The sequence below is a fragment of the Nicotiana tabacum genome, chromosome 19 (assembly GCF_000715075.1).
Source record: "Nicotiana tabacum cultivar K326 chromosome 19, ASM71507v2, whole genome shotgun sequence".
Lineage (NCBI taxonomy): Eukaryota > Viridiplantae > Streptophyta > Magnoliopsida > Solanales > Solanaceae > Nicotiana > Nicotiana tabacum.
Window position 1 is genome coordinate 15,752,535 of NC_134098.1, and position 14,969 is coordinate 15,767,503.

The 14,969-nt window shown below is 33.3% G+C and overlaps 1 protein-coding gene across 2 annotated transcripts; it reads right to left on the minus strand.

Moving 5' to 3' along the window:
- Positions 1-625: 625 nt before the first annotated feature.
- Positions 626-8,995, minus strand: LOC107816374 (WAT1-related protein At2g37450-like). Of its 2 annotated transcripts, XM_075239706.1 has the most exons (4): positions 8,199-8,825; positions 1,299-1,460; positions 1,039-1,190; positions 626-968 (listed from the first exon to the last, which is right to left on the minus strand). In XM_075239706.1, exons 2-4 carry the CDS (start codon positions 1,365-1,367, stop codon positions 806-808), a joined length of 384 nt encoding a protein of 127 aa, XP_075095807.1. In that variant the 5' UTR covers positions 1,368-1,460; positions 8,199-8,825; the 3' UTR covers positions 626-805. The 2 variants fall into 2 exon arrangements, 1 of the variants encoding a protein (XP_075095807.1); XR_001654937.2 differs by lacking the exons at positions 626-968; positions 1,039-1,190; positions 1,299-1,460 and adding an exon at positions 3,326-5,586 and having other exon boundaries at positions 8,199-8,995.
- Positions 8,996-14,969: the final 5,974 nt, after the last annotated feature.

Genomic DNA, 14,969 nt, shown 5'->3' on the forward strand with positions numbered 1-14,969 from the left:
AGAAAATGGGTCTAGGGTTTGGGTTATAGGGTTATAAGGAGAGGGGTAGGTTTATTATAGGTCGTTGATCATTTGAGATCAACGGTCAAGATCAAAAGAGGAAGGGGGCGGGTTGTTTGGACAGATCCCGACCGGGTTTGTTGGCTAAAGGGTCGTTTGGTCTGGGCTGTGGGAGTGGGCTAGGTATTTTGGGCCTGTTTTTGGTCTGAAAATTGGCCTTTACTTGGATAAGATTTTAAAATACACAAAATCAATTAAAATAAATTATTAAAACAACTAATAAATAATAAAAAATATTATTTATGAAATAAAAATTCTTAAAAATAAAAACTCAAAATTATAAAAATATAGAATGTTATTTTGACATAAATAATATAGTAAAAGTAATTATTTGTAGAATATAGACTATTATTGCAAATAATAAGTAAAAATATAACATAATTTTATACAATGAAGTAAAATATTATTGAATATTCATATGGGTATAAATAATCAATTTGGATGATTAAATCACTCAAAATAATTTGAAAGAGTAATTAATAAATATTTTAAAATTAAAAATGCAAGAAATCAATTTTAAAAGCGTTAAAAATTATAAAAATAGCATGTATAAATTAGATAATAATGCAAAATAATATTTTGAAAGTATATGATACTTTATAAAATATGAGGACAAAATTAAGTATCAATAATGAGGATGTCAAGGAAGAATTTGAGGAAGATCCTGAAGAAGACCTAGAGGAGGAGATTCCAGGGAAGATTATTGAGTTGTTGGCTGATTTCCATTATGTACCATTTCAATTCTCTAAGGGCAATCGTATGATCCCATGAAATCTTTGTAAGCCCCGAAATCTCCTCCAGGCTCTTCTGTTGGTGCTAGTTCCTCTGTTGCCGGAGATCTGTTATCCTTACTTTTGATCCAAAGAACAGTGTAAAGTCCTAACACAATCACAGTAGTACCAAGCATCCTGCAAAAAAGTGTACATCTATTTAGTTTTGGTTGCAACTCTTATATGAGTTTTAGAATTAAAATATTACCTTCTGAGGTTCATTTGTTCATGGAGAAGTAATGTACTGGTTACAACTACCATAACCATATTTAAGGGAGTGAACGCTGTTAGGAAAACTAGACCATTGTATTTCATTATGAATCCTTGTATGTAATACGTTAGTCCTGAACAACATATCCCCTGGATTGTGACATGAAAAGTAAGTAACTTTTAATAGACTTAACATGTAGAGGCAAAATATTTCTTGAAAGAGATGTTAGGAAACATTGATTTTTTTAACCTACTTACACTGTACATGACCGCAAGAAGCTTTGCGTCCCAATGGATGCTCCATACTACAGTCTTTTTTCTTTCCATCACCGCTGCTACTATACCTCCCTTAATTGTCCCAAGAAATCATATCCATGTCGTGAGGGAGAGCCCGGCAGGATAGGACCGCGATGTGATCGCCTAGGCATAAAACAATACTAGAGTAAGATTTTTGGCTTATTCCTAATAACTTATCTGTAACTAAGTTCTATCTTTACTAGTAAAATTATGAAGCTTGTCGAACTCAAGCATCCACTTATTAGCAGGAGGGAACCTTTAATAAAAATATTTGAATTTGAGTTTATCCCACCATTTTGAGATGCATGATTAGGCTTTCCTTCTGTTTAAAGTTCAAACACAAGGCCTTGTACCAGAATCTTTATCAGTACACCACCAAATGTGGCAATGGTGCCAATTAGCTTGGCCAGACTGCAGGGACTTTTAAGATTCATCCCTCTTTCATGGCCACATATCTTTCCGGCTAAGGAATGGCGTCTCAAGCCTGAATAAATAAAATATGTACAAAAAGAATTTAAAATTACAATAAGTACCCCTTAATACACAGTGTATTAAAAAGAATTAACTAGCCCATATAATGTAACAACATTATAAAGATCTTTAATTCCATATTCTAGATCTCAAATAGCTTTGAATGTACGTTGTAGAAATATGAACTATTAAGTAATACTAACTAAGAATGTAAATCACTACGTATATAATATTTCATTGTAATAGGTTTTCAAGTGTTTGATTTAGAGATACAAGGTGTGTATTTGAATGAGACAAGGGTATAATTTACTTGCATATCCAGCCCATTATTAAAGTAATGATAGGAATAACATTGCAGATGCAAAAGTTATTGTATCTTTCAAGCCTAGAGAGAAGAAAATATAACGGATGACTGGTCTGTTGGTCAAGAGAAAGATCTTTAATTAAATACTGATTGCATGGGGAAAAAATAATATTTTATGTTTGAGACTTACTCCACTATGCTAAGAGCTATAATCTTAGTAAATATTGCACGAGCCATCTTTGGTCTTGTATTCATGTGAAAAGATATTCAGCTTATCTGTTAGTTTTTGTATTTTCTTTCTACTACTCATAACTAGGCTAGAATTAAAGTTCAAACATGTTAAGTGAACATAAGAGAGGAAGAGAAAGAAGAATACTTGTCTATAAATACCGCAAAAGGAGAAAGGACCAAAGTAGCCACTGCATATCGATAGAAGGCAAACACATAGGCTCTTAACCCTTCATTCAGAGCAACTTTCGACAGGACATCGAAACATGCTAGCACACATTGCAGAAAGACTGCAACAATGAAAGGTCTAACTCTGTTGAATAAATTCCTCATTTGGATGATTTCTATTCTGTAAAGGTTTTCAGTGTTGTTGGATGAATTCCTCATTTGGATGAAAGGCCTGGATATGTAGGTAAATTATACCCTTGTCTCATTCAGAGAAAATTTTCTATAAAGCTTTCAACATATGTTTCTCTGCTACTTTCGTTAATGATTTTACAGATAGGAAATTTATTTATTAGCAAAATCACAAACGGATTCTGATTTTGTATTATCACCCTAGCCCATTCTTCCCCCTATCTCCTATAATTGATTCTCTTCTATATAGAGAAGTTGGTCGTCGTGTCAATTGCATAACAGAAATCTGCCATCTCCTCTTCCTGCTTCCAACACTGAAAACCTTTGCATAACAGAAATCATCCAAATGAGGAATTAATTCAACAGAGCTAGATCTTTCATTGTTGCAGTCTTTCTGCAATGTGTGCTAGCATGTTTCGATATCCTATGAAAAGTTGCTCTGAATGAAGGGTTAAGCGCTAATGTATTTGCCTTCTATCGACATGTAATGGCTACTTTGGTCATTGCTCCTTTTGCGATATTTCTAGACAAGTATGTTTCTCTCTCCCTCCATCTCTTCTTATGTTCACTGTTTACTTAACATGTTTGAACTTTGATTCTAGCCTAGTTATGAGCAATAAAAAGAAAATACAAAATCTAACAGACAAGCTGAATATCTTTTTACATGAATACAAGACCAAAGATGAATCGCGCAATACTCGCTAAGATTGTAGCTCTTAGCATACCGAGTAGTCTCAAACACAAAAAAAAAATCTTTTTCCCATGTAATCAACATTTAATTAAACATCTTTCTCTTGACCAACAAGCCAGTCATCGGGTAGATTTTCTTCTCTCTAGGCTTGAAAGATACAACAACAACTTTTGCATCTGAAATGTGCAACGTTATTCCTGCCATTACTTTAATAATGGCTTGGATATGCTAGAAAAATTATATCCTTGTCTCATTCAAATACACATCTTGTAGCTTCAAATCAAACACTTAAAAACCTATTACAATGTAATATTACATATGTAGTGATTTACACTCTTGGTTAATATAAGTTAATATTTCTTGTTTCTGCAACTCAGCTACAACTACATTCATAGCTATTTGAGATCTAGAATATGGAATTAAAGATCTCTATAGTGTTGTTGTATTACATGGGCTAATTTAATCATTTTAATACACTATGTATCAATGAGTATTTATTGTAATTTAAATTCTTTTTGCACATATTTTGTTTATTCAGGCCTGAGACGATGAATCTTAAAAGTCTCCGCAGCTTGGCCAAGCTAATTGGCACTATTACCACATTTGGTGGTGTACTGATAATGATTCTGGTACAAAGCCCTGTGTTTGGACTTTGGACAAAAGGAAAGCCTAATCATACATCTCAAAGTGGTGGGATAAACCCAAATTCAAATTATTTTATTAAAGGTTCCCTCGTGCTAATAAGTGGGTGCTTGAGTTCGACAGGCTTCATAATTTTGCTGGTAAAGATAGAACTTAGTTGCAGATAAGTTATTAGGAATAAGCAAAAAATCTTACTCTAGTGTTGTTCTATGCCTAGGCGATCACATCGCGGACCTATCCTGTCGTGCTCTCCCTCACGATATGGATATGCTTTCTTTGGACAATTGTGGGAGGTATAGTAGCAGCGGTGATGGAAAGAAGAAAGACTGAAGTATGGAGCATCCATTGGGATGCAAAACTGCTTGCGGTCGCGTACAATGTAAGTAGGTTAAAAGATCAATATTTTCTAACATCTCTTTCAAGAAAAACTTTGCTTCTACATGTTAAATCTATTAAAAGTTCCTTACATTCCATGTCACAGCCCAGAGGATATGTTGTTCATGACTAACGTATTACATACAAGGATTCATAATGAAAATAGGGGTCCTATTTTTATTACAACGTTTAATCTCTTAAACATGGTTATGGTAGTTGTAACCATTACATTACCTCTCCATGAATAAATGAACCTTGGAAGGTAAAATTTTAATCCTAAAACTCATATAAGAGTTGTAACCAAAACTAAACAAATGTACATTTTTTGGCAGGATACTTAGTGCTATTGTGATTGTGTTAGGCCTTTATACTATTCTTTGGGGCAAAAGTAAGGATAACAGATCTCCGAAAACACTGTTTTAAAGGCACAGTGCCTCATTCTCTCTTCATGATTGCGGATCATATTGCTGGTACCGACAATGTAATCGATGGTCGGCTCTCTTTGAAAGATATGCTCTGTAGCCCATATTTGCAACAACAGGTTGCAACCCTTAAAGAAGTCATATCCCCTTGAACATGATGATAATGCCTTGAATAATTCTGCCAACAACATCGGGACAAGAGTGACCCGCAAATTCCCCCAAAATGTGGCCAAGACTAGAGGTAGCACATTAATGTTGATCTGCCCTTTCTGCTGTGAAAACAACAGAAGTCCCAACAATGCCAAAGAGAACATCAAAGGGCGAAGGTTCTCCATGTTTCCCTATCATATTGAAATTCTTCATGATGCAGATTATAGCTTTCTAGATGCCCAAACTATTCAACAACTGGTCTAGGCTTATCCACCCGTCTTCGACGTTCTTTAGGTCCATGTTTCTCTTCAATCCCAATACATAGAGAAACCTATGACACGACAGCATGGCAACTCAGTAAAGTTGGTAACTTCCTCGAGCGTTAGTGTTAGCTCAAAGTCAACAAACTTGAAAACCGCTTTGGTTGGATTCCAGAATTCTATCCACAACCTGGTAAGCACTCTATCACCTCGGACATTCATCAACGCGGTCAGCGCTCCAAGATGTGTCCTAATTCCATCTGTATCAGATGTTTTTCCACCATTTTTTCAACTTGTGGGGCGCTCCTATGACCATGCTAATTTCAAGGATGTTGTGGTTGATTTCCATCTAAAAGGGAGAAAAGGCTAGGTAAGTGTTTTGCTCCGAATCCTTGGTGCCTTAATCTGGCAGCGAAGTCGTCAAGTCTTAAAACGAGAGACTTTTTAGCTCCGGTATTTGTCACACCTCATTTTTTCCGGGTTGTGGAAAGAAAAAAAAAATCCAATTGAAGTGACATTATTTGAAAAGGGATTAATTTAATTAATTTTAAAGAATCACCACTTAGAATTATTTAATTACGGTGTTCCAAGTCACCAATTTCAAAATTCCAATTCAAGGAAAATTATGACTTTGTTTATAGTCAGCAAAACACAGAAAATGGATAAAGAATTCTGTTAACTCGGGAGAAGGTGTGAGACACTCTCGAATTCCGTGATTTTAACACGGTCGCTTAACAAATTACACTTGGCTCAATTATCCGGATTATTACATGTTTTAAGACTTATGTACATTCCGTCTTTTACCACTTTTAATTATTATTATTTATTATGGAATTTATTGAAACAAGATGCAATGTCGCACACTTGTTTTGCATTGCAAATCACGCCATGTGAAACGCACCCACGATTTACAACATGTTTATTATTATTTGAAGTTGAGAATCAAGGCACACGAGGGCACACTTGAACTTGGGATTAATGTATCATAGACATGCTGCGGGAGCCGTACCCATAGCCATGATAATTTATTTATTAATCTCGCCTAAAGCGTCTAGCGATATTCATAGATTGATCATTCACGTCTCGAATTATTGTTAGGCTTCAGAGTTATAGAAATTACTGGAGGACATGGTATAAATTAGCTACTTTTATCATTAAGAAGGTTATCTGTTCTATAGAGCCATTAAGATGTTACAACTTAATAAATTGATAATGCTCTACTTTTGGAATTATTCTAATTATTGCTTATAAAGCAAGTAGATCAAATTAACGAGCACAAAATGACATTCTTTTAACTTAACACGCTCATGGCCTATTCTTGTTCCTGCCAAGAAAGAAACAACTCTAATTTTTCCATTTGTCTAATTTACCAGCCCACTTGAATCACCACTTCAACATGCTAAAACAAAAGAAATGTAACATTACTATTACTACTTACTTATATAGAAGCCACAAACTTGAGGAATTTGGGGTCGTCCCGCTCCAGGTTGCATCATCTTATTGGTTCCTTTTAAACCGTATCCCCAAAATGCATATACATGTGGCTTAAGATCTATGAACCTATGGGCCCCGCTAAAATTTCCTTTCTTTCAAACCTGACTGCATTTTAAGCTAGAACGTGTGTTTGAATAAAAAATATTATAATTAATCCGACATAACTAATCCAAATAATCTATCCCGACATAACTTATTCTGGCATAAGCCGTATTTAAACCAAACGACCCCTTAATGTAATCTTGTTCCTAGCCAATAAAAGCTTTTATACCTATAGTTTTGATGACTTTTTGGTCCCAATTTTTTTAAGTTTACCCATGAGTAAAATATTTTTGAAGGTAAATTAGGATATACCTTTTTAACCTTTTTTGGAAATTAATTGAGAAACCTATTTGACTTGGTAATACTAAATTAATCTCATTAATATTCACTTTGGATTTTATTTATCTTAGCACACATTTGGATAATATTTAGTTGAACTTGAAAATAATTTATTTGAAGTTGAAGTTAAAATTGAAAAATGCTATTTGTGCTTGTACACTAATTTTCTAGAAACAAAAATTCAAGGTTTGCAAATGAAAATTATTATTTCACTTGAAATAACACATTGAATACAATGTGACGTTAGGTAATGCTTGTAATAAATTGCATCACAAAGGAACATGTAATGTTAAGAGAGATACATTATTGGTATTAGTCAAATAACTTTTAAATTATTTTTGCATAATATAGTAGAAATGTCAGGATGATGTGAGATTACAGTACTTATCTTTGAATTGATCAAATTGTAATTGATATTCTATAATAAATACTAGATAGTGTTACTGTCCTTGTGTCGCCTTGCTCCAGACTATGCATTCTCATTGACTACCACGTATGATTTATCTTAGCTGCTTTATTAACTTTCGTCTATATTTACTGTATTGTCCCTTTTGATTTCAGATCACGTATATATAAGTGATGGTACATATACTTCCTTTTAATCTTATTATAGTTGACTTGGTTATCATCTTTGACTATTGTAAACTGAAAAAATTACCTCATATGAAGAATTACGAATCACATGAGTCACTAAAAGAAATGAAAAAGAAAACTTAACACTAAAATATTTATAAAACTTTTTTGTTTACGTCATTGATAACGCTTTTTTTTAAAACAGTATTTAAAAAAAATTCAAAATAATCAAACTACTTTAAAGTTGAACCTCATATCAGAAAGATTTAAATACTTAGAAATCAACCAACTGAACTTACATGTACTCAAATGAGTTAATCCATTAAAACAAAATATATATCCCAAATAATACGAAACCAGTAACGCAATTAATATGAAAGAGATCAAGTATTTTTAAAAGAGCAAATAAAATCTATCACGAGCAAATAGAAAACACTTAAAAAAAAAAAAAATCAAAGCAAGTGTATACTTTAAATGTAAGCAAGTACCGAGAAAAAATGGAAGTGAATGGACCTGAAAATTTACATCTCAATCCGCCCGAACGGAGCAACGATCGGCGGACTGAAACGCCAAAGCAACGAATCGGAGCCTCGACATAGAAGCCTCGCCGGATCTTCGACGGAGTTTGGTTGCTCGACTGGTTTTCGTGGCTGATTTTGCTGCTCTTTAGGACTGTTTCACGGGAGATTTTGGGACTATTTTGGGGTTAAACATTTGCTCTTAATGAAGAAGAAAACTGTAGAAAAAAGGTTGATGAGGACCCCCTTTTGCTCAAAACTACCCGATTTCCCTCTTGTCCCTCCATGCGTTCTCTGTTTTCCGTCCCCCAATCCCCTTTTCGTGTGTTCTCGGAATGTGCCCTATTCTCTCCGTTCTCCCTCTGTTATATCGTGCAAATGTGATATATATGGGTATTCTTGGGGAGAAAGGGATAATAACGGGTGAGTTTCCAGGAAATTTCTTGGTAAAATGATAAGGGCTGTGTCCTCATTTGTCCGAGTCTGCTGCAAAGAAAAGCAAGAAGTTGCACGAAAAGGACATGGCAAAAATAGGCCATGGCTGACAGGCAAACTTACTCAAAAATGGAGAGGGAGAAGAGGAGAGAGAGCGACTAGTTTTCTCTCCAAAATCTGATAAGTGACGAGGAAAATTCGATATCATATCCACCGTTGGATCCCAATCGATGGCTCAGATTGGACCTTCTAGAGACTTCTTTGAAGTTGGGCTATGTATTTGGACCAAACGACAGGCCAGATTTGCGCTAATGTTTGGGCCAACATATTGGTCTCAAGTTGGGGGAAGAAACATAATTAGACAATATTTAAGAAAATTTTACATAAACCTAGCAGAGTAGGTAATTAACATAACATATTACATTCCTTAATAAAAATTTATAAATCTGGATCGAGAATCAGGAAATCCAAATCAATTCAATTCCTAAAAAAATCAAGCTGACGAGATTCACGGAACAAACAATCCTAAACGTTTGCTTCCTATTTCTTTGCTAGGTAATATTTTCAAGAGAGTGTATCATTTTTATACATAAAAAATTGAATGTTAATCAACTATCGAAAAATTACTTGCACTTATTGCTCACATTTCATAATCTCTTTATTCCCATTTACAAAAAAATAAATCTAATAAATCTGGATTTTAACATGTATAATAATATACATACGGAATCCTGAAATATAACTACATAATTACATTAATATATGTTGTATAAATCATGTATAAATTCTAATAAATTATGTAAAAATTATAATAGATAATTATACACGATGTAAATCATGTATAATTATACCAAATAATATACCAAGTAAAAACCATGCACATTTTAATGTTATATTTTATCATAAATTTTTCATATGTATATATTGATTGTATATTAATGTTAATAATAATGGACAATAAATATATACGTGGAATACATATATCGACAATAGTATATAATTATGTATAATGTATATATACACAATATAATGATTATATTTAATAGCACTAGTTTAAATATATGTGCGTTGCACGTGTGTTTTGCGTCGGTCAATATTATATATGCTTACATAAGAAGATTAAATTATTCGAATAAATAATTAAAATTATAATAAAAATACAATATTTGTTTAAATAATGAGAACAAATATTATTTCATGGCAAAATATATAGTTTAACCATGAAACTTAGGGACCAAATCCCTATGATGCACCTTCTCACCGTGGACAATTTTTATACACACAACCTTTCTAAAGTGTGTCTAAAACACATCACTTTTTTCTTGATAAGTTTTTATTTGGAGATTGCATCCACGTGCCAATCAAAACACATCACGTGTCATAACTCAACTATATGGGTGTGTAAAAGATTGTTCGTGCTCAAAAGATGTATCATAGAGATTAAGTCCTAAGTTCCGGAGCCAAACTATGTATTCTACCATTATTTCATTGACACAATAGCTCAATTGAATACCTTCTAAACATGCAAAGATAATGACTTTAGTTATATTAGATGTACAATATTTGTATGTAGACATATTTTGTTATATGAAACACTAATATGTTAGTATGTTATATCTCACCTAACATATTTTTTTTATAAGCGATATTGTTGGTGTATGTTTTCTTCTATTTTGGCTACTCTATCATCACAAAAAATTTCTTAAATTCTTATTAGTCTAAATCTAAAACCCGTTCTTTACTACGTTACGACCACATAAAGGTTGAGATAACTCTAAACTCATTCTGATTTCCAATCTTGGATGGACTCTGCCGATTTTGAAATTTCAAGAGTTCCTAATGATAAGGATAATTTTTAAAATTATAGAAAAACAAAATGAAAAATTTATAGCTGTTTCAAAGTTCCAAATATATTAGTTTAGCTAAACTTTAAAATATTATATTCTAGTCACAAGTTTACGTAATATGGTTGTAGGAGAATTTAATTTTTTAAAGGATATAAAAGTTGGTCAAATAAGAAAATAAATATAACTAAGGTAATTTTAATGAATTTTAAAATTCTAAATATCAGAAGTTTACATAATCCAAATAAGGCAAGATTAATAAGCAAAAATATAATTGATTTTAAATTTTAAATATTAGAAAAATTAATTAAATATTAATAATTTTATCTAATGTGAAGTTTATTTTTAAAGAATATAAAGATCAACATTTCGGGTTGGGGGTTCGTGCTACTCCATATCAATGACTAGATAATATTAAAAAAAAAAATACATAAATATTATTAAATATTATATTTGAGTTATAAATAAAAATTAAAATATGTAAAGTTTTTTAAATTTGTTTTCTCTCTCGACTCTCCTAAGACACGACATATGTAGAAAAAATTATAATTTATTAAGCGTTCTTCACTTGTATGTTATTCTAGCAATAGGATTATATTTGTGATTAATTAATGCCAACTAAATTAAGGCAATAATTGGGTTTAGTTTTTATAGATGTCAAGTCATCGTAGAGTACATGTCAAAAAGAAGGTCCTTCTAAAGTGTTCTCAGTTTCTATTAGTAACCGAAAAAAGAAAATACCATATAAGAAACTAAATATTATTATAAGCAAGTTCATGTGCATCAATGTCGCCTCACCTTAGTTCGAAGTTACTGCACAATAAATCATACCAAATTTACCACTCATCAACAAATATATGATCCTATAATACTTCACAGACATTCAAAAGCTGAGAATTTGTGCTATTCAAGTACATGGATATAATTGAGCTTCTGAATAGTGGTTTGTCTATAGATAAAAATTAAAATCAAAGAGTACAACCCAAAATATTTATAAATAAAAAAAACACAAGAAGTTTAGTCTAAAAGGGATGAATGTAAACAGTTCCCAGGGGATCCAGATTGGATCTTATTGTGCTATTTATAGGTACGAATTTTAATTAACTTAACTAATGGAAACAATAGTCTAAGCAAATCTCATAACTTGGCACTTGGCAGAAATATTAATTTTTCGTTAATTAGAGATTTTGTAAAAACAACATATATTATAATGTCTAGAATTACTGTAAATAAAAATAACTTAGTGGATCATACGTGCAGGTAATGTCACCGCAACAAAAGAATAGACAAGTATTGAGAATCAATTAACTGTAATCAACATATAAAGTCCACAATCAAAATTGAAAAATTTATAGATCTGAAACCTAAATAAAAAAGATTACAAATTATAATTTTATTTTGGTACAAATTAACAAAATAAAACTGCAAATAGATAGAAAATCAAGTAGAGTTAAATTTCAAGTCCTTATCTTGATCTTAGGTGCATGAATTCCACTGTAGTAATGCAAAGCAACCGAAAGATATGCCGTTTGCAACAACAAGTAAAAGGCGTAGAGCAATCGAAAAAGAATTCTAAAAGCTAAATAACAAAAATCTGCAAGCAACATGTTTAGTACCCTATATGCTGAACTAAAGTAATTCTCCATCCCTAAATAGTGAATACTACATGGATCATCGTGCGAAAGTTTTCCACCAAATTACCTTGGGTTCACTCGTCGAGATGCGCAAAAGACCGTATGTGTTACAAACCGATGCAACTCCATCTAGGAGACATTAACTTGTGTGAAAATCAAGTAATATTCTCGAATAAAGTTAAAAGGTATTAATTAATAAATATATGGAAATAATAATAAAGAAAGTTAGGTACCAATGTACGTGCAAATTAGGCTTCTGTAACGACCCGGCTGGTCGTTTGTTGTAATTGCGCCCCGTTTTCTCTTTTGATGCTTCACGCATGTGTGTTTATGGTTTTATGACTTATAGGGTTGATTGGTCGGGTTGATTTAGACCATTTGGTTCTTGACTTAGAAGCTTAAGTTAGAAATATTGACCAAACTTTGATTTTTTGTGAAAAATAATCCCAGAACGGTATTTTGATGGCTCTGATAGCTTCGTATCGTGATTTTGGACTTGAGCGTATGCTCGGAATCAAATTCGGAAGTCTATAGGTTAATTTATGTTGTTAGCCAAAAATTGGCAATTTGAAGTTTAAAAGTTTGACTGTAGGTTGACTTTTAGTTATCGGGTTCGGAATTGGATTTTAGGATTGGAGTAGGTCCGTTATGCTATTTAGAACTTGTATGCAAAATTTGGTATCATTCAGAGTTGATTTGATAGGATTCAGACGCTTGGTTGTAATCCTAGAAGTTTTTGAACTTTACTTTGAAATTCATGCGTTATGGTGTCCGATTCGTAGTTCTAGATGTTAATTTTGTATTCTGATCGCGCGAGCGAGTTCGTGTGATGACCCAATAGGTCATCTATGATTTTACCTTTCATTTCTGCGCTCCGAGACCTCGAATAGCTCCATTTAGCCTTTCTCGATTTACATGCACAATACGTGTCTTTTCTGGAAGGTTTTAAGTGAAAAATTGATGAAAACGTGAAATCGTGCCTTAAAAACTCATTTGAGTTGACTTCGGTCAATGTTTTGAGCAAACGAACTCGGATTAGTATTTTGATGGTCCCGCTGGGTCCGTATCATGATTTGGGACTTGGGCGTATGCCCGGAGTCGAATTCGGAAGTCCCTAACTTGATTTAACGTAATTTATTGAAAACTAAAAGTTTAAAGGTTTAACGAATTCCTAAGTTTGACCGTAGGTTGAGTTTATTGCTACTGGGTTCGGATTACGGTTCTGAAACTTGGTATAGGTTTGTTTCAGTATTTATGACGTGTCTGCAAAATTTAGTGTAAAACGGAATTGATTTGGCGTGATTCGGATGTCAGGTTGTAAAATTGAAAGTTCTTAAGTTTCTTTAAAGAATTTCATTTATTTTGGTGTCCGATTCATGGTTCTAAGTGTTATTTTGGTATTTTGATCACGCAAAGAATTCGTATGATGTTATTACACTTGTGTGCATGTTTGGTTTGGAGCCCGAGGGGCTCGGGTGAGTTTCAGATAGGCTACATAGTGATTTTTTATTTAGAGAAATAGCGGATGCTTCTTTGCTTCTGGTGTCACCTGCAGATCTCGCATTTGCGAACAATGAGTCACATTTGCGAGCAAGGGCTGGGTTGGGGAGAGTTCGCATTTGCGAACTCTGTATCTTCGCAATTGCGAAGGTTTTGGTCACAATTGCGACCAATGTCTACTTGGTGCTTCTTCGCATTTGCGAAGTGTTATTCGCATTTGTGGACTGCCTTGGTTCACATTTGCGACAAAATTATCGCATTTGCGACGACAATAAGCTTAGTGACTTTTTCGCATTTGCGAAGGGCTGATCGCTTTTGCGATCATCGTAATTGCGAACTATGTGTCGCAATTGCGATAACTGTAGCTTACCAAATAGAGGAAAAACAGGATTTGGCTTATTTCTTTCAAACTCTCTACTCTAAACACCCTAGAGGCGATTTTCCCAAGAGATTTTCTTCCTAAATTCATTGGTAAGTAACTTTAATATACTTCTTTTCAATTACCCATTATATTTCATAAGTTTTCAACATCAAATCTAGGATTTTCATGGTAGAAATTAGGAATTTGGGTAGAATTAGAGATTTTTGTAAATTTGGGATTTAGACCTCGAATTGAGGTCGGATTACGAAACTAATTATATAACCGGGCTTGGGGGTGAATGGGTGTTCGGGTTTTGGTCCGAATTTCGGTTTTGACTAAGTGGGCCCGAGGTTGACTTTTATTGACTTTTTCAATAATGATCTAAATTGAACCTCTTTCATTCGTGAGTAGTTTCTAAGGCTTATTTTGAATCGTTTGGTTAATAATTTGCTAGATTTGGAGGCTTGTTTGAAAGAAAAAGGCCGTGGTTGAACTTTGAGTTGATTGCAGAGTGAGGTAAGTGTTGGGTCTAACCTTGATTTGAGGGAATTAGGAACCCTTGAGCTATGTGCTATGTGAATTACATGTGTAGCGGCGCATACGCGGGGTGACGAGTATATATACACCGTCAAATTACTTGTTCCCAAGCTTTCCCGTATTTTATTAATTACTTTATTCTATGACTTAACCGTTACATTACTTGTTTTTCCTATCTTCATTGCTTAATATTATGTCTTGTTTTCATGCCTTAATTGCTACATGCATATTTGACTTCCATGCTATAATTGTTACTTGCCATTTAGCATTTCTTGTATTAAATTGTCCATCCCCTCCCTGGTTCCATACTTATTTACTACTTATCTCTATTCGTTTCCCTCATACTAAATTGCCTTATGCCTTGTTGCCTTATAGTTTCGTATTAATTGTTGCCTTCATTGAAGTAGTTTCACTTGTACGTATTGTTAAACGTAGATACCGTTGAGTTGATAAGT

Coding starts and splice junctions, on each gene's coding strand:
- LOC107816374 (XM_075239706.1), bottom strand. CDS start 1,367: ATGGAAAGAAAAAAGACTGTAGTATGGAGCATCCATTGGGACGCAAAG. Junction 1,191..1,298: donor TTCTTGCGGTCATGTACAGT/GTAAGTAGGTTA, acceptor GTCACAATCCAG/GGGATATGTTGTTCAGGACT. Junction 969..1,038: donor GAACAAATGAACCTCAGAAG/GTAATATTTTAA, acceptor ACTTTTTTGCAG/GATGCTTGGTACTACTGTGA.